At 40.6% G+C, this 19,981-nt stretch overlaps 1 protein-coding gene across 5 annotated transcripts in view; it reads right to left on the minus strand.

The window, feature by feature from the left end:
- The window catches only part of ACSM3 (acyl-CoA synthetase medium chain family member 3), a 42,345-nt gene that overhangs the window by 11,073 nt on the left and 11,291 nt on the right, over nt 1-19,981 (minus strand). For 2 of the 5 annotated variants that reach the window (XM_045521193.2, XM_010961055.3), the window contains 7 exons: nt 12,320-12,589; nt 11,527-11,737; nt 5,293-5,500; nt 3,011-3,154; nt 2,738-2,894; nt 2,386-2,465; nt 819-942 (listed from right to left, as the gene is read on the minus strand). In XM_045521193.2, coding sequence (XP_045377149.1) covers nt 819-942; nt 2,386-2,465; nt 2,738-2,894; nt 3,011-3,154; nt 5,293-5,500; nt 11,527-11,737; nt 12,320-12,520 — 1,125 coding nt within the window. In that variant the 5' untranslated portion in view covers nt 12,521-12,589. Of the gene's footprint in view, nt 1-818; nt 943-2,385; nt 2,466-2,737; nt 2,895-3,010; nt 3,155-5,292; nt 5,501-11,526; nt 11,738-12,319; nt 12,590-15,066; nt 15,290-18,400; nt 19,968-19,981 lie in introns of those variants that run through there. The other 3 variants (XM_045521192.2, XM_045521189.2, XM_010961053.3) reach the window with 3 other exon arrangements.

Raw genomic sequence — 19,981 nt, forward strand, 5'->3', positions numbered from 1 at the left:
GTCTCTATTTAAGAAATTTGTCAATTTTTGTTTTTATTTTATTTTTTGGCATTTTAATTCTTGACCAAGTACTACATTCTCCTGGTTTATAAATTGAAGCATTACATAAAGACACACTGAAAAATTTCTTTCAGCCTTTCTCTTGTCTGCTCCATCTTATCCTCTCCCTTTCCTACATAACAGCCACTTTTGTTACTATTTCACTCATTTCCTCTAGAATCTCTTCTCATTCTTATTTCTACAGGCTCTTTAGAGAACCCTTTTTACAGTATGTTTGTCAAGGAGCTGTCCGTCAAACTCTTAGTATTTCAAGTAACAAGGACAGGAACTCAGCATTTTCCTTTTTTTTTTTTTTGTAGGGGGTAGGTAATTAGGTTTATTTATTTAATTTTTTTTTTTAATGGAGGTACTGGGGATTGAACCCAAGACCTCATGCATGCTAAGCACACACTGTACCTCTTGAGCTATACCCTACCCCTAGCATTTTCCATTTTTGAGGCAGCCCTAAGAAAGTTCCCTATTACTTAAGTCAGAATATTTTTGTAGATCTAGTATTTTTTTATTTAAAAATATTTTAATGCCCTTACCTTTGTTAATTATATAGTGCTTTTTCTCAGTGAATGGCTATTTAAACTGTATATGTCACAGAGCAATTTTGCAACTAACATCCCTCAAGTTTTTGTTTTTTTTAAACTGTTCTAATCACTCCACTCCCTCCCTATTCATCAAACAATTGATAAAGATTTCATAAACACTTCAGCTTCTATTCATCTAACCGAATCTAGTCCAGCCTTGTCTTTTCAGCGAGGTCTGTATACCGTTTCAGTCTGTCCATATCCTTCGTAGATATCCAGACCCGTCTTATTTCTCCATTGTTCAGTCACTTCAGGGTTGATTGGTTCCCCGGCACTCAAACAGTGCTTTAAGCTTTTGAACTTAGAGCTTCTCAGAAGACAGATAACAAGTTAAATTTAGGAAGAAAATGGAGAAAAATGGAAATTAGGATTGTTTTAATGAAATTTCAACATAAAATTTGTTTTAGTTTTTTCCTAACTCCCCTCCCTCTCCAATACAAAATAAACAAACCATTCTATCATAAAAGGACTCCCAAAACATCAGATTTTTTTTCTTTTCTCCCCTTGATTTGTGAGGGAGATGTAATTTGTTGCGAAGAAAAGCCATGCTATTCCTAGGGAAGGTACCACATAGTAATATGTTAAATCAGTGATGAAAAGTTTACCAGTTGTCTGGTTAAATTGGCTGTGGAGTATTTATGCAATGGAATACTATGCAGTTGTTAAAAAGGAATAAAGAAGCTCCTGGATAGTACTGTCCAAAAGAACATTTTGTTATAACAGAAATTTGTATAATCTGAGCTGTCCATTATTGTCTCCTCTAACCCTGTGTGGCTATTGAGCACTTGAAGCATGACTAGCACAACTGAGGAACTGATTTTTTTTTTCATTGAGGTATAATTGACTATAATGTATTAGTTTTAGATGTACAATGTAATAATTTGTTATTTGTATATATGGTGAAATGATCAGCCCAGTAAGTCTAGTCAACATCTGTCACCCTACATAGTTACAAAAATATTTCTTCTTGTGATGAGAACTTTTAAAATCTACCCTCTTAGCAACTTCAAATATGGACTATAGTATTATTATTAACTATAGTCTGGAACAGAATTTTTAATTTACTTAAAATTTAAATACCTACATGTGGCTAGCGGTTACCAACTTGGACAGCATAGTTCCAGGATGTATTGTTAGGTGAAGAAAGAAAGGTGCAGAACTGTGTGCATATCATGTTCCCATTATAAAAGAGACAGGGAGAACATATTGGCTTGTGCATGCATAGATCTCGGGGAGAGGGCAAACTGAGATTGAGGACAAGATGTGGAGGAAGACTTTTCTCTATACATCCTTTTGTACCTATTGAATTTTATGCCATGTGAATTATTTCCTATTCAAAAATTAAATAAAATCAATTTAAAATTAGTTACCAATCCATACTTTCGAATGGAATTAGTAATAAAGGATGTTCATCTTTCCTCTCTGCTGGGATAGGGTTATAAATAGGGATGACTCCTCTATTTTCTTAGTGCAAGTAACAGTCATCATACAAAAGATTAAGACAGTTTCTTATTCATAACCACTGGGCTCAGAACTATACATGTGGCTGAATCCTCCCATTCCTCTCCCTGCTTGGGGAACCCGCCCTGAATGTAATAATTATCATTTACAGAATGTAAGCAAGAAGGAGGAGAAGGAGAAGACAGGGCTGGAACTATGTTTTTAGGCAGAGAGACCTTTTATGCTATAGCTTCCTCTTCCTCTCCCCTTCCCCCAGCTAAGTGCCCATTTGCCAACCAACCTTTCTTACCTGGTCTTATCATTCCGTACAAGCATTCGATATGCAGTTGGTGCTGAACAGAAGACTGTGATGGGAAACTTGCAAAGTGTCTGCAATTGAGAAGTGGTCTTACCACAATTTGTAATAAGTACCTAACAGTCTATGGTAGACACAGCAGAAACTTAAAACACTGTTTATTCTAACATAAATGCACTCATACCTTTCCTCTGTATTTCTTTTTCAGGCTTATTTGATTTTCCAGATGTGAAATACCTTAACTCATGTTGTTTACTCTGATTTCTTTAGGTTACTTTATTCACCAGTCCTGTCAGTGACAGCCCTAATGCATTTCTAAAAGTTGACCTCCTGTGCTCTGCCTTACTTGCAAGATGGAAGTTGGCTCAAACCGTGGCAAATAATGTGCAAATACACATGCTCCCTGGATCCATGGAGAAAAAACACTACTCCATGCAGATTTTGCCCAGCCTGTGTCCGAGGTATTCCACATCACATCTGAAGGGGTCAAGTCCAGCCAGAACCTGGGAAGACAAAGAATAGACTTGGTGTGTATATATGAAAACAAATTTAAAAGACCAACAAAGGAATCATCACCTTTGTAGCGTTGACACTTCAAGCTGCTGTTCTGTGAAAGTACCTTCCATTTACAGATAATCCTAAACCAAAACTGCTGTGGGTGTGTCCGGTCATTTTCGGAGATCCACTTGTTCCACTGGTAAAGAAAATGGCCATCATCTCATTGTGTTTTGTCTTCACACAAGTGTGGTTGTCACTGGCATGTCTATGAAGGAAGAATTACAATAATTCTGCACATTAAACACAGTGTCATAGACTGTTACGACAGAAAAGAATTTACTCTGATCTCTTCATCTCATGAGTCAGGCCCCAGTGTCCTAGGTTGAACTCCAAGGTAAAAGCCATCTCTCTCTCTCCATCTTTTGAGGTGATTTCCAGAAGCAAACTAAACTTTGCCATCAATATCCCATTTATAACAAGCTGACTTCATAGCTTTTTACTGTATGATGAAGAAAATTTGAAGCAGTTAAAAAACTCAAGAATTTTATCATACTTTCAACAGAAGGAAGATTCTACGATCTTGTAAGCATGGATATGTGAAGAATTTCCCCTTCCCCTTCACTGTGGATGCTTTAAAATGTATGTTTTAAAAAATGAGACAGTAAAAAGAATAAAATAATGCTGTTTGCAGCAACATGGATGGACCTGGAGATCGTTATTCTAAGTGAAGTAAGCCAGAAAGAGAAAGAAAAATGCCATATGATATCACTTATATGTGGAATCTAAAAAAAAAAAACAAAAAGGACACAAATGAACTTATCTACAAATCAGAAACAGACTCAGACATAGAGAACAAACTTGTTACCAGAGGGTAAAGAGGGTGGGAAGAGATAAATTGGGAATTCAAAAATTGCACCTCCTGGGCAGTGATGGAAATGTTAGCTATCGTGATTATGGTGATGGTTTTCATGGGTGTATACATCTGTCAAAATTCATCAAATTGTACATCTGAAATATGTGTAGTTAACTGTACAGGAACCATACCACAATAGAAGTGTTTAAAAAAAAAAGAAAAAGAAGGTTAATGGTTGCCAGGAATTCAAGGTAGGGGGAGGATGTGGAAATAAAAGGATAGAATGTAGGAGTTCTTTTAGGGTAATGGAAATGAGCTGTGTCCTGATTGAGGCAGTAGTTACATGAATCTGTACACGTATTTATTCATAGAACTATAATGCCCCCAAAATTTCATTTTATTATGTGATCATTTAAAAATTAAAATAAATTCATCTCATTAAAAAACAATGAGTATGTTAGTAGAAGTCATGGGTAATGATTTAAGGATGGCAAACTACAGCCCACAGGACAAATCTGGCCTGACTTCCGTTTTTGCAGGTAACGTTTTATTGGAACACAGCCATGTCCATTCTTTTACATACTGTCTATGGCTGCTCTCCACACTATGACAGCAGAGGTGAGTACATGTACTATATATTTACTATCCATCCCTTGTATAGAAAACATTTGCTGACCCCTCAAAAGGATGGTTTTTCTGTTTCCCACAAGAGAGTCTACATAGGTCTGAATACAGCACACAATAAGACCGAAGAGGATCTAAGTCTCTGCCCAGGGAAGGAAAAGCCTTAAAGAGAAAGAAAACATTTTAGTTCTGAAGGATAAGTGGGCTTCTATGTATGCTATACATCAGGGCAGCTGAGAGGAGGTAAACTCTGCACGTTGAGTGTCTAAGAAGCATACCGATTTTTACCTGGGAATATTGAGCTGAGAATGAATGAATCAGAAATATCTGGCCATGAGACATACAGAAAAGCTATTTTTAAATTCTAACAAAGCTAAACCAAATGTTTAATTTATGGTTCCATATTTTTTTTCTTTAAAAAAAGTTAGTACCTATAGCTGTGTACCTACACTTTGATCATAAATATGGTTGCTCTTGAAATCTAAGGCAGGTTTATCGTGCCAGTCTCTCAGAAGCAGTGAACTTAGCAGTTAGGAATTCTGTGGGCTCAGAAGCCGGACTGCCTGAGTTTGGAACCCAGCTCTTCCAGATCGTAGCATTTGACCTGATTTATCTGCATAATCACAGTACCTGTCCCCTAAGTTGCTGCGAGATTTAAATGAGTTAGTATATTGGAAGTGCTTTGTATAGTCAGGTTGCTCAAGGTGGGTGTTCTCTCGCTCTCTGAACATCCTCTGCTTGACCAGTGCCTGCCTCATCTATACCCCACTCATGTGACTGACCTTCCTACACACTTGCCCTAGGCCCCAGCTAGTGACTGTCTGTTTTTCTAATTTTCATTTTTCTGCTCAATCATGGGTCGACTATCTGATCAATGTTGCCTTTCTTTTGGGCGAAGCTGTTCTATAACAATTAAGGCTACTCACTTCATCATCTCCTTGAGGTTCTCCCACCCTTCTCTGGGTTTCTGAGACACAATTAGCTTGGAGTGCAGATTTTCACATTCAGATGCAACGGCATCTACGGCTGGAGCTAAAACTTCATTGGTGATAATGCACTTTGCTTTTGAAGATTGTAGTCTGTAAAGGATGTCTTTCTGGGTCAACTGAGTGGTTCCTGGAATTAAAACTGTCCCTAAAGGAGAAGAAAAGAAAATGTTTAGAAAGGATTTCTTTCATCATATTAATTATGTGGACGGAAAATGTTGCCTGTCATATCAGTAACCATAGGATGTGGAATCCTCAAGCCATCAGCCACTGTAGCCACCCCCAACTGTGGTTCACAATGGAGAAAAGCAGGATTTGAGTCCTCAGTTTTGTCCACCAAATACAACATAATTCTCAACTTTTAGGTTGTGCATATTTTTCCACAATTAGGGTAGTGTAGATAACTCAGGTGCATTCTGCATTTCTCAGAGTGAGTTGGTCAGTTTTCCAGGCAAGGTGTCTATTTGTCTTCCTTTCATTATTCTGCTTTTGCCTTTCAAGGGACCTCAAAGTCTATGACCCTTTTGACCAAACATGAAAAGATGTTCAATACTAGATAATTATCTTTTATCTGTAGAACATTCATCACATTCAACTTAAAGAGAGTTTTGATTGAAAAGTAATATTAACCAAGATTTATTGAGTACTTGAGTGTTTTGCATGTTTTAACTCATTGAATCCCTACCAAAAAACCCAAAACATAAAAGCTATTGTTGACTAAAAAAAATGCACAAGCTAAAAGTTGAGAATTATGATTAATTTGGTGGACTTTCTGAGGACTCAAGCCCAGGAGGCAGCCTCTCAGATAGCTCCGAGGGACTATTCCGAAGGGGTAAGGAAGGAGCCACCATACGTAGAGGGTTTTGCAACAAAAAGGAGGTAGTCGGAACATCAATTACTATTAATTAAAGAAAACCAGATATCTCAAGTTAATGAATTTAGTGTTTTTCTATGTAGGGGAAGATGCAAGCATCTGGGTTCACTGAAATTATTCCTTTGAAAAGCACCATAACTATCTGTTCTTTCCCATCTTGAGTTCCCTCAGGGCTCACTGCTGGGGGCGGCTGTAGTGGCTGATGGCTCAGTGGCTGCAACATCCTTTGTTTACTGACATGGCAGGTGGCTTTCTTAGTCCACACTATAAATAACTTGCCCAAGATCACTGAAGTAGCAAATGGCAGTGCACAGACTGAACCCTGCAGCCTGACTTCAGAGCTGTACATTTAACCAAGTCAGTTCAGTGCCTCTTAAAACATACACGAATGTTTTATGGTTTCTTTCCAAAGGGAAGGATTGAGGCATTTATCTTTTCTGTGCTTCCACTATTTGTCTTTCTCTGTCTGACTTATTTCACTAAGCATAATATTCTCTAGGTCCATCTAAGTAGCTGCAGTGGCAGAATTTTATTCTTTCTTATGGCTGATTAATATTCACACACCCCCCCCCCCACATCTTTATCCAACTGTTTGTTGACGGGTACTTGGATTGCTTCCATGTCTTGGATATTGTAAATAGTGTTTCTGTGAACATCAGAGGGCATGTCTCTTTTTGAATTAGTGTTTTTATTTTTTCCAGGTATATACCCAGGAGTGGAATTTTGGGCTCATATGGTAGTTCTATTTTTAATTTTTGAGGAACTTCTATACTGTGGCTGCACCAGTCTACATTTCCACCAATAATGTACAAGGATTCTCTTTTATCCACACCCTCTCCAACATTTGTTATTTGTAGACTTTTTGATGACAGCCATTCTGATAGGTGTGAGGTGATAGCTCACTGGTTTTGTTTTGTATTTCTCTAATAATTAGTGATAGTGAGCATCTTTTCATACGCCTGTTGGCCATCTCATGTTGGCTCTGTTCCCTATAAGTGTGTGTTTTTCTTCTTCCTGCACAGGGACCTTTGCCACAAAGGACGGGAGTGGTGAAGCAAGTGGGGCCTGTGAGCCTACAGAGGTCCGGTGTTCTGCTTGTGTGGGCACCTGCAGCTCCACACAGACACAGCCCACCATTGTATCTTGTCCCTGGTCATGGTTGCCCTAGATCTAGGGCCATGCTGTGGCACGGAGTGCGTGGGGCTGGAGCATTCGGCTGGCTTGGGCTGGGGCACACAGTGAGATGGTCTCGGGAAATCTAGAAGCTGCTAGGGCACACCTCTCTCCACCCTGCCTGGGGGGCAAGCCAGCACCCCTGGAATCCAGGCTTCGCCAGCCCTTCTACCTGTCCCAGCCATCTCCAAGCAGCCAATGGAGCTTGTCTCCTATGAGTAGGACTCCATGTATGTATGTAGTAGTATGACTAGGATGCCTGGTCTGCGCCCTGACCTGTTCATTCCCCAGGGCAGGTGTCCACTTGGGTGACCTCCCTTTTCCTCTGAGTCCCCTCCCAGGGGTAGGCACAGGTCCTCATGTGATCACTTTTCCTCTTGTCCTACCTGTTTATGGGTGTATCTTTCTTACAGCCTTGGTTGTACAGGAGCCCTTCTGCCAGTTTCCAATTAATTTTTAGTGAAAATTGTTCCACTCATAGATGTATTTTTGATGTGTTCGTGGGGAGAGATGGACTTCATGTCCTCACACCTGGCCATCTTCAAGAAGCCCTCAACATTTCTTATAAGGCAGATGTAGTGGTGATGAACCCCTTCAGCTTTAGTTTTCCGGGAAAGTCTATATTTCTCCTTTGTATCTGAAGGATAACTTTGATGGATACAATATGTTTGGCCAACAGTTTTTATCTTTAAATATTTTGAGTATATCATTTTACTCTCTCCTGCCTGCAGAATTTCTGCTGAGACATCTGCTGATAACCTAATGGGGCTTCCTTTGTAGGTGACTGTCTTTTTTCCCTGGCTGCCTTTAAAATTCTTTATCATCGACTTTTGACAGTTTTATATAATGTGTCTTGAATAACGTCTTTTTGCTTTGAGGTAATTAGGTGTTCTCTTAGCTTCCTGGACTTGTACATCCAGTTCTTTCCCCAGATTTGGAAAGTTCTAGCTATTATTTCTTTAAATAAAGTCTCTTCTCCTTTCCCCATCTCATCTCTATTTGGTATACCCATTATCCTTATGTTGTCTTTCCCAATAGAGTCAGATAGTTCTCTCTCTCTTTTTTTAAATTTATTTTTTATTTTACCTTTTTTTGGTGGGGGAGGTCATTAGGTCTACTTATTTATTTATGATTAGTTTTTTTTTTTAATGGAGGTACTGGTGGTTGAACCAAGGACCTCGTGTATGCTAAGCATGTGCTCTACCACTTGAGCTATACCCTCCCCCAAGATAGTTCTCTCATAATTTCTTCATTTAAAATCCTCCTTAGTTCTCTTTTCTCTCCTATCCGAATCATCTCTAGATTTCTGTATTTGAGCTTCTTTATTCTCTCTTCCATTTGGTCTGCTCTATTTCCAATGCTTTCTATTGCATTCTTTATATCCTTTATTGAGTGCTTTGGCTCCAGAATTTCTATTTGTTTCTTTTTTAGAGGTTCAGCCTTTTAGTAAAATATTCCTTCTGTTCATTAATTTTATTATTGAGCTAATTGAAATGACGCTTAGGTTTTTTTTTTTTAATAGCTAGCTCATTAACAGCTATTTTGAATTCTCTATCAGATTGCAATCTTCCATGATTTAAGTCTGGTTTCTGAAGAATTGTCACTTTCTTTTCGTTTTTACTGAGTCACTGTGCTTTTTCACAGTGCTTGATGAGTTGTTCCTCTACCCACACATTTGAAGGAGCCAGTATCTTTCTTACTAAGTAAGATTTGTTTAGTTTGATCCTAACAATTCAACAGGTGGGAAATTAGAGGACTTTCTTCTGTTTTTCAGTAGGTGGAACTATAGCACAGGTCTTTGATTTCTCTAACCCGAGCTGCCTCTGACTGTACTTGAGAATCAGCATTTTCCACCCTTCACCTCCTCTGCCAGGGGTCTTAGGGGAGCCCTCACTGTTGCTGCTTGTGCCTTTGAGGCCCTTGGTACCTTGCTGCTGCCAGTGTTATGGCTGTTGCTCCTGTCACCACTGAGGGCACCGGGATGGTGAGCACCTCTGTCCCATCAGGGTTGTTAGGTTTGCGGGTGTTGGGAGTCTTAGGTGCCACTGTGGCTGATGGGGCTAGAGTCCCAGGCCCTGCTGCTGCAGCTGCCTAGGCCCCTTTGGCTGCAGCTGGGAAGCTGGAGTTGTGTGCGCCACCTCCCCGGCTACTACTGGGTTCCCTGGAGCTGTACTCTCATCCACTGTGGCTGAAGGGCCAGGGTCACAGGCACCCTCTCTCCTGTTCCTTTGGCTCCACTTCCTATGTTCCAATCCACCCACCTTCAGATATACTGATGTGTGGGTCTCTCTGGCATCCTGGTGTGTTGGGCAGAGGAACCTTTGTTGAGTTACGGATATTTTACTAGTTGTGGACTGAAGAGGAGAGACGAAGGAAACAGCTCGCACTACCATGATGCTGACTTCCCCCACCTAGATGATTTTTAAGAACTATTCCTATTTTGCAATTTTATGAAAATTCTAGAAAATGCTAGAGCGGGCACTAGGTCCTACCACTGACTTTCTGAATGCTTTTAGGCAAATGACTGAATGTTCCTTTTCCCCCATCCATGAAAGCTTTTCCCTCCCTGTTCATAAAATGAGACTTCCCCTTCCTAACCAGAATGCTTTTGTGAAGATAAAATGAGCAAATGGGTGAATATTTATTCCAGAGGGATCACATGCATTATAGAAACTTCTTCAAAATCTGTGGACTGAGATTGGGTGTTATACTAACTTTTTGTGGTAAATATTACTTAAAGTAAAGGAACATCTCATAGGAAATTAATATTTTTAAAAATAATTATATACTGAGATTTCTGTTGTAAAGGGATTTGGCCTATAATACAAAAGAGTTTGAAAATTAAATGTGATATGAATTTGTTGTTGGCACTGGGGGCTACAGGGCAGTATATTTCTGAGAACTGAGAAATAAGAGGAATAGATTGCCTTCCAAGAGCTAAACTGTACGCACAACATAAAATAGATCAGAACAGAGATACTGATAGTGTCAAAAAACAAGGATTCACAGAGCAGCAAGATTAAACCATACTCTGATATATTAATACAGAATCGATCTCAGAAGGGGATACTGCAGCCACAGAATGTAGAAAAAGGAGACTACTAAGCAAATCCTGGCAGTACTCACCCAAGCATGCCTAGGGGAGAAGTATCTGACATGGGATTTCACATATGATAGTCCCTGGGATAAGGTGGACCCCAGTCAGTACCCACATTCACACTGGATTGTTTTCATTTCCTCAAATCTACAAGTTATTTCTTACCTCAGGACCTTTGTGGAAGCTTTTCCATTTACCTAGAATGCTCCCATCAACTGCACCTTCTCCCACTGACTAACGCATCCCTTAGGTTTCAGCTCAAATATCCCCCTGACCTTCTCTCAGACTATGGAGCTATTCCTCTGATACATTCTGATGGCTCCTGTGCTATTTCCTTTTTATAGTACTGGTCACATTGACCCCACTATGTGTTTACTTAACTCCTGACACTCTCTCTCCCACTGGACCCTAAACCCCAAAGCTCCTAAAACATATCAAGTGCCCAATAAACACCTCTTGCTTGAGTCATGAGGAGGGATAATGCTAAAATATAGCATTTCGAAATCGTCTCAGGAGATGGTAAGGAAATGAAGTAAAGCAATGGCAATGGAATTAGAGAAGAGGCAGCATGCTGGGGGGTGGGGGAGGTCAAATTTACAAGATGTAGGAACTGATTAGGGAGGAGGAATTGCAGATGACCAGCTTAGGGCATCAGACCAATGGTTATTAACCACGAGAGGAATAAAGGTGTGAAACAAGAACTAGGATGGGTTTTTTGAGTTTGTGACTGGTTGGGTTTCAGATGACCACGGGTCCTATAGGAGGAGAAAAGAAGTAGATATAAAGGTGTTTCATTGTTGCTTGCCATTCACTTAAATCTATTCCATCATGAGAAACCCAATTCATAGTCTGGGTCAAAAGATATGGCATGTTTCCAACACATGTTTAAGTTCCTGAGAATCATATCATGTTGTGACAGTTCCTCAAATAATTTGCCCAAATAAAATCATGTCTCATGATTACTTAGATGTTCTGAAAAATCTTTCATCCAGCCTAATTTAAATATGATCAGACTGCAAATACTACTAACCTGTTCGCATACAGGCTATATTTGCAAGCCACCACTCTGGGATCCTGGGAAGAATCACAATTACTCGATCACCCCTTTGCAGGGCACAGGCTTCTGTAAGGATATTTGCAAATTTCCTAGACAAAGATCCCAGGTCCTCAAAACTCCATCTCACTTCTTCTCCATTTCCATTTATCCACCAGAAGGCTGGATTAGAAGGTCTCTTTCCAGCCTGAGGAAAAATAAACCAGTCATAGATTCAGGGTGGTTATGCAGCTCAATTCTATTTCAACTGACTTAATGGAATATTTTCTCTGAAGAAAATTCACAGGTCATTGTTAGTTAGGACATACTTGGAGTATTTGGGAATAACTCTAGGGTCCTCATTTCTAGACGTTGAGAGACATGTCATTTCTTCTGGCACATGTCATTTCTCATTTAGCCTGATTATTTTTCTTTCTATAGACTTAGAATTCTTTCATCCCTGTAGATTTCTCTCAGTACTCTTTCTGTGCCTCATTTCCTACCATTTCTGGCTCTTGGATTCCCTCTTCACTATACTCCTTTTTGTTCTTAAAAAAGTTCACCTATAATCCTATGTTTTTGTAACCCAGGCTTTCTCAACCACGGAACATGTTGAGCCAGGTGTCCTGTGCATTATGAGATATTTAGCAGCACCCCTGGCCTCCATCGTTAGGACATACCCTCCCCTAACTATGGCAACAAAATTGTCTCCAGACATTCCCCAGTGTCCTCTGAGGGAAAAATCACTCTTAACTGAGAAACTGCAGTTTGACTGGCCCTTGCTCCATACCTTTTCCATATTGGTCCATTGGTCAAGGACATCTTTAGCAAAGTTGAAATATTCTGGAACCTCCAATTTGAAGTCCTGTTTCATGGATTCATAGTTGGAGAAATTCTGAGGGATCCCTGGTCTATAATCTTTATGCAATGCTCTCACAGAACCAGGAATTGTCAGGCACTGAAAATACTTGGCACGAAGTAATGTCTGCATGGTGACAAGAGCTAGCTTCAGCCTTGTTGGATGTTTTAACACTCAGGATTTCCACAGAGACCGATCCATCTAAAAGAGAAGCAGAAGGACATGCATTTGTTTCTGTCTTGAAGTCAGCCATATCTCAAAATAGCTAAGTTTTTTAAAATTATTATTATTATTATCATCATTATTATTCATAATAGTACTACTTTTCTGAGCCATAACTACGTTCCAAATACTGTGCTCAGTGTTCTACTTACATACAGTTTATCATTAAAGCTTCAGAGTAACCCTGTGAGGTGGATACAATTACCACATCTGCATAAAGAAAAGGAGGAGTAAGAGGTTGTCTCAGTCAGCTCTGGCTGCTGTAACAAAAATACCATTGATTGTGTGGTTTAAACAACAGACATTTATTTCTTACAGTTCTAGGGGCTGGGAAGTCCTAGATGAAGCTGCTGGCTGATTCAGTTATCTGGTGAGGGCTCTGTTCCTGGCTTGTAGATGCTTGCCTCCTCTTGGTGTCCTTACATGGTGGAGAGACAGAGAGTTCTGGTCTCTCTTCCTCTTCATAAAAGATACTAATCCCATCAGGGCCCCCACCCTTCATGACCTCATCTAAACCTAATTACCTTCCAAAGGCCCCATCTCCAAATACCATCACATTGTGGGGTTAAGGCTTCAACAGAAGAACTGGTCAGGGCAGTGGGTAGGGGGTGGGGATACAAACATTCAGTCTGTAACAGGCATTGGTTGGGTTGGAATCCAGAACTGTTTGGTCCCAGCCCACTCTTCTTCTGACTCCTAAGTGCTATTCCCTCCCATGTACATTTCTAAAGAAGTAAAGATCTAGATCACCCAGTTACTCTCAGTGAAAGCAAAGGGCTAAGCTTTTTACCCAGTATCTTTCGCCTAAAGATTTCAAAAGCAGTGCAGAAATATTCAGGAGAATTTTTCATAGTGGGTGATCCATCGATGAAGAAACCAAGGTTGCTCACTACCAGTTCTGCAAGAAAGCACTGTTAAAAGATCCTCTAGTTTATAGTCTACAGTTCCCATGCTCTAATTAGGAGCCCACGCTTGAGTCCAGGCTTGGAGCTGCATTTACCAAGGATTAATAATAGGGTTTTAGCCTTTAGGACTTTTGTTGGGGAGGCCTTTCTGGGCCACCCAGCCATCCCGGTTTCTGTGGGAAATCATTTGATCACAATGTCATTTACTCGTCTCATAAAGAAGGCTGTTATAAAAACACAGTTCTAGGGGTTATAGGGTTTTCCTCTTGATACTTTCTGTAATCTTCCAAGTTTCCTATAATGAAATACTACTCTCACAATCGTTAAACCATCATTTCAAACTCCAATTCTAGCTCTATCGTACGTAAGGCAGAGTCGCTACATGGAAACATTTCTGTATTGATAAATTGCCAAACAAGGGACGCCAGCCAGTGAGTTTCACCCTAAATGGACTTGGCATTTGGGGATCATGTTGCTGCCCCCAATGCCATAGGGAGACCTGGGAACTTCTGAGGGTCCCACTTATTTGTGTGAGGGCCTGACAAAGCAGTGAGCTTGCACCCTCTGAGATCATCTGGTTTGAGCCTCCTCATTTTTCACCTGCAAGGAAAACAGAGCCCCAGAGAGGGGAAGCAACTTGCTTCAAAGTGTCACATCAGAGTTAGAACTAGATCGTTGGTCTTTGAATGTTCTCTTTATTACAGTTCCGTAGGGTTTCAACAGAGAAGTGATTCTCAAGCCTGGTTGTATATTTGAATCATGAGGAAAGCTTTATAAATGTATTAATGCCTGGGTCTTGGACTAACTGAATCAGAATCTCTAGGGGGTGGGGCCTGGATATCATCTTTTTAAAACTTTCCTCAGATGATTCTAATGTGTAACCAGGGCTGAGAGTCACTGACACAGAGGTTATGACCTGTGAACAAACAGCATCGACATCACCTGGAAGCTTGTTAGAAATATCCACTCTCAGGCCCCAGTTTCACTTTTTACCAATGTAGAGAGTAGTTGTCTCAAAGATTAAATGGGATAGTGCATGCAAATTGCTAGTTTGCTAATCTTTGCATTAGAAAGTAAGGTCTATGAGGGTAGTGGCATTGTTATGTTCATGGGAATTATAATAGCATCTGGCCCATAGTCAGTGCTTAATATATATTTGTTGAATGAATAAATAACATTTTTCAGAAGGTAGAACTTTTGCACACAGTTTTTTTTTTCCCCCCAAGAACCCAGAATTATAGTAGGCCTAAGAAGTGCCTCTCTTGCTTTAACCAGAATTGTGTGACTACTTGGCACTGTCCATATGTGGCTATTTAAATACTATTGAAAAATCAGTTCTTCAGTTACACTAGCTACATTTCAAGTGCTTAGTAGCCACATGTGGCTAGTGGCTACCACATATAGGGTAGTGCAGATACAAAACATTTCTATCATTGCAGAAAATTCTTGTGGATAGTGCTAATCTACCTTGATAATAGCTCAGAACAGGAAGAAGAAGATTTTTCAAAGGGTTCAGGTTTAGTAAAGTATTACTCAGCACTGTTCTCTTACCTGAGTTGGGGAGGAAACATGTTAACCAGAGATCCCTTGGCACTTCTCTTAGGCTCTAGAAGAGGCTCCTCTTGAGAACAGAAGTAAGCCCCTGAGTCCTCAAACATCATTCTGTTTGGCAGCAGGGATTTAATATAAGGAATCACCCTTCTCTGCTATTTGCTGGCAAGTTACAGCCTGCACATTTGGCATCTCTCTCCTTACAGAACTAACAACAAGTTTCCTTCAAAGGGAAAAACAAGTTAAGTAGTCAACACTAAGTTTTTAGAGTTGTAACTTTGTTTTTAATTTTGGGGGATAATATCTTCAAATGGTTCAAAAATCATGAAAGGCACACAGTAAAAAATCTGCCTCCCAGCCCCAGTCTCATAGCTGCTGCCCAGTTTCATCCCACCCTCATTCCCTTGGGGAACCACTATTATTATTTCTGTGTATCTGTTCAGGGTTTCTTCATGTGTATACAAGCAAATGACTATAGATTCTTTTTTTCCTCCTTTTCTACTTTTATACACCATGTAGCCTAGAATATACAATATCTTGTCCATTAAAATTTTTTTTAAATAAAATTTTGGATGGCTTTCCCTATTAGGTCACAGAGATCTTTCTCAGTGTGCTTTTTGGTTTTGTTTTTTAAACAGCTGTATGGCATTCCAGTGAACAACTGCACCATAATATCATCAGTCAGTCCCCCATCAATCATCATTTGACCTGTTTCCATTATTTTGCAATTGGGATGAAAATTTCAAACTATTTTCTCCACTGCGTTCAGAATCCTTCAAACATACTTTGAAAAAAAAAAAAAAAATAGACCAGTCATTTGCAGCTTCAAATGAGCCTGACCATTCTGAAAATAGCAACATCGTCCTCATCAAAACCATGAAGACTGCCTTTCCCCCAACAAAGTACTTTTCCTGTCTTTTTAGTGATTTTTAGCATTTCATAATATTCATTTTCTAGGTCTCTAAATTTCTTTGTAGGTGAAGGAGCTGAGAGGCCAGACTATCATACTGAGCCCCAGAAAACTGCTAATAAAGATAGTTCCACTGCTGGTCAGAAGGGCTTTTGAAAGTATTTAAAGTCTCATCTGGGAATACTGCTTAGCAGAAAAAAGAATAAAATAATGCCATTTGCAGCAACATGGATGGACCTAGAGATGGTCATTCTAAGTGAGGTAAGCCAGAAAGAGAAAGAAAAATACCACATGATATCACTCCTATGTGGAAATCTAAAAAGGAAAAAGGAAAAAAAAAAGACACTATGAACTCGTCTACAAAACAGAAACAGACTTGCAGACATAGTAAACAATCTAATGGTTACCTGGGAAAGGAGGTGGGAAGGGATAAATCTGGGTGTTCGAGATTTGCACATGTTAGCCACTATATATAAAAATAGATTAACCCCCCCAAGTTTCTTCTGTATAGCACAGGGAACTATATTCAATATCCTGTAATAACCTTTAATGAAAAAGAATATGAAAATGAATATATGTATGTATATGCATGACTAGGACATTGTGCTGTACACCAGAAATTGACACATTATAATTGACCATACTTTAGTTTAAAAAAAAAGTCTCATCTGAAAAGAAACCTCTACATCCATATACCCATGTAAACAGCAGTGCCAAGGGGATTTTAGCCTCCCTACATCTCCATAAATACCTTCCCCATCAAGTAATCTATGTAATAACAGTGACTTGGGACATAATAACAATGGCTTGGGATACAGTGCCTTGTGGGAGCCCATGATTGGGTTAACAAATTGTAACAGACCCCAGCCGCTTGTCTCCTTAAAGAAGAACAAATGTGCTTAGTAACTGCCTTGCAAACGGGTACCTGTGCATCTGCACTCACTCTGGTCTCCTTGCCGTAAAAAGCAGAGACAATGCCTTGCTTGCATAGTTGAGGTTTTAGATAGCACTCTGCACGTTGCAACGACCCAGGCCCTCGGCTATAAACACTGGGCGTGCCTGCTGTTAGATAGTCTTTTATCCCCAAAACAAGGAACTGGCTGGTCTGGTGGTCTGCTTTAACTTATCTATAAGAATGTCATCTTTTTCCTCCTCCGCCCAGACTTCCCTAAAGATAAACAAAGCCTTTGTACACATTGTGATTTCTACAATCTTGATCCCACCCTGTCTTTCCCTAAATTCCTGCATTCCATCACACAACTGTTAGTGATTTTTCCTTTGACTGTACACAATAAATGTGGGAGCATTTGAGAGGCTCATGGAGTTGGCTCCCGACTCCCTCTCGCTCTCTTGACTTTTTCCACAGAGTCTCGAGTAATTCATTTTGTCTCGGTGGGACTTCTGCCAGCCAGAGCCCACACTGCCTCAAAGTTAAGACGAAACCCTTACTGGTCTCCCTAACCTAATAAGACTCTGTCTTAAATGTCTATACAGGATTTTTCGAGCCATGCTTGACCACCTAATGGAGAATAGCGGCTGCCCTCAGGTTATTTCCTTGGGTTTGCCTCTAAATATTTCCTTAAGTTTCCTAGGGGTAGTTTTGTGGAGGAAAAGCCCAGCTGGGCTAACAAGCTAAGTCACAAATCTAAGTGTGATAAGTGTCGGTTTACTGATATGAGTTCTGCCGGGCTAACTCGTAAATCTGAAGTTTAGTGTCAGTTTACTGGGCTAACAAGCTAACTTGTAAATCCAAGCTCAACAAGTGTCAGTAACGTGATCTGTTCAGAATTGATAAGCTCCAGTGTACTGATTCCTTGCTTTTTGTTGTTTGAACTTTATTGGCTAATACCCCATACTTGTAATTAACCCTATAAAACCTCATGTGCATGTCTTGGAGGGGCTCAGAGCTTCGGAGCAGAAGTCCCTCTGAGCCCACCGGCGTAATAAATCTGAGTACTCCAACCCTACGAGTGGTGCTTGTTTCTTGGCTGGCCTGTCGTTTCTGTAACAGTTTGTTTATTTTTGAATGCATTAGATGGATTCCTGCCACTGAGCAGGATCGGGAGCTAAGTAGACAGTACAGTGGGAAAAGACAGCTACTACTTAAGACTCAATTTTTTACAAAACATTTTAACAAGTTGACACACGCACATAGTTTTTACAAAATTAAATAGCACTGAAAGGCTTTTAACGAGAAAGCTCAGCTGCTATGTTTACAGCCTTTTGTGTACATACTCCTGGCCACTTACCAGACAGTATTATACAACAACTGAGAAATTCTAGTAGAAAAACATTGTTGCCCAGGACTTCAGTGAGAGTATTTCTTATTTGTTGGTTTTGTTTGCTTGTTTGTTATCTTTGCTCAAAAGTTACACACTGCAGCCCAGAAAACCTTACATAGGAGACAGATAAGGTGGTACTCACTAAAGTGACAGATTTCTACACAGCTGGAGATGATGGCAGATCTGCTTCCTAGAAGAGCAGTCCGGAAACTTGAACTCTCACATCTAATTTGGAAGAAGCAAGGTATGCCCAGAGTGCCTTTCCTAGATTGGTGGAGACATTTTGGAGGGTGGAGCAGAAGTTCTGGGCTAAATTTACACTAGAAGTTTACACAATCCCCTGAGGTTCTCCCTTTTATATTTAATGATTTACGTACACCACAAGCTTTGGGGTGGGCCTGGGAAAGCAATGTATTCACAGGAGGAAAAGTGTCCATGAAGTTGCTGGAGGGGTTACTCTTGTGAAGGAATAGAGGAAGTTTTCTCTGCAAGAAGGAGAGAAAAAAAGAATGGAAGAAGGCCATAAAGTGGTTTTGAATGGAAAGGAAAGAAATTAAGGTATAGGTTGCTCTAGGTCTCAGTGAACCAGGGGTTGTGTTTATCTTTCAACCGGTTCAACCGGTCAGGGTTAAATATAAATGCTGTCAGGCTGCTCCTGTGCTCACAGCCTGCAGCACTTCCTAGGTCACTCTAGGTGAAAACTAAGTGCTTACAAGGACTGCCAGGAACTTCACTATCTGGCACGATGACCTCTCTGTGACCCACTGCCCTGTCCCTCTCCCCCCTCACTGTGCTGCAGCCATATCAGCCCTCTTGCTGTGCCTCCAACATACTACCCATGTTCCAGCCTTGGTGAGAAGGAAAACGCAGGCTGGGCCTAACTTGTAAATCTAAGTGTAATAACAACTGTCGGATTACTGATCTAAATTCTGCTGGGCTAACTCATAAATCTAAGTTAAAAAGTGTCGGTTTGCCGATTCCCTGCTCATGTTCTTTTTTTGCTAGCCAGCTGGATTTTCAGAGACATATCTGGCCTTGGAGTGCCGGTTTGCTGCCTCCCTGCCTCTGCTTTTGTGATAATGATGCTGCTAAAGCTGTTCCATGCCTATTGGCCAAATATCCCAAGCTTATAATTAACCCTATAAAACCTCATGCACACGTCTTGGAGGTGCTCAGAGCTCCGGAGCAGAAGCCCCTTTGAGTCCGCCGGCGTAATAAATCTGAGTACTCCAAACCTCCGAGTGGTGCTTGTTTCCTGGCTGGCCTGTCGTTTCCGTAACATTGGGATCTTTGAATTTACAGTCCCCACTGCCTATGAGACAGGAGGGAAGGGGGCAGGTCACAGCCACTCAAGGAATGACAGCAATTTAACACCAAAAGGGTGGAAGATTCACCTCCTAGTGGGCCTTAAGGATTAAGAAGTTTAACTTCTAGTAGACCTTGAGCTTCATTATATGCTCATTGTAACAGCTGATCAAATAACATGCCTGCAGGCGCCATGACATCCCCAAGGCTAACCGCAAAAGGCCAAAGAATGGGCGGTGGCCCAGTCCCCGGGAACCCCAGCCCCTTCCCCAGGGCAGTTGGATTGATCCCACTGTAGGCATGTGAAGCTACTGAGACCATAAAAACTGACAACACCACGCCTAGTGGCCTTTTGGAGCCTCTCCCTCCTTTGGAGACGCCCGCACTCTGTGTATGGAGTGTTTACCTACTTTTACTT

The sequence above is a fragment of the Camelus bactrianus genome, chromosome 18 (assembly GCF_048773025.1).
Source record: "Camelus bactrianus isolate YW-2024 breed Bactrian camel chromosome 18, ASM4877302v1, whole genome shotgun sequence".
In the NCBI taxonomy this organism is placed as follows: Eukaryota; Metazoa; Chordata; class Mammalia; order Artiodactyla; family Camelidae; genus Camelus; species Camelus bactrianus.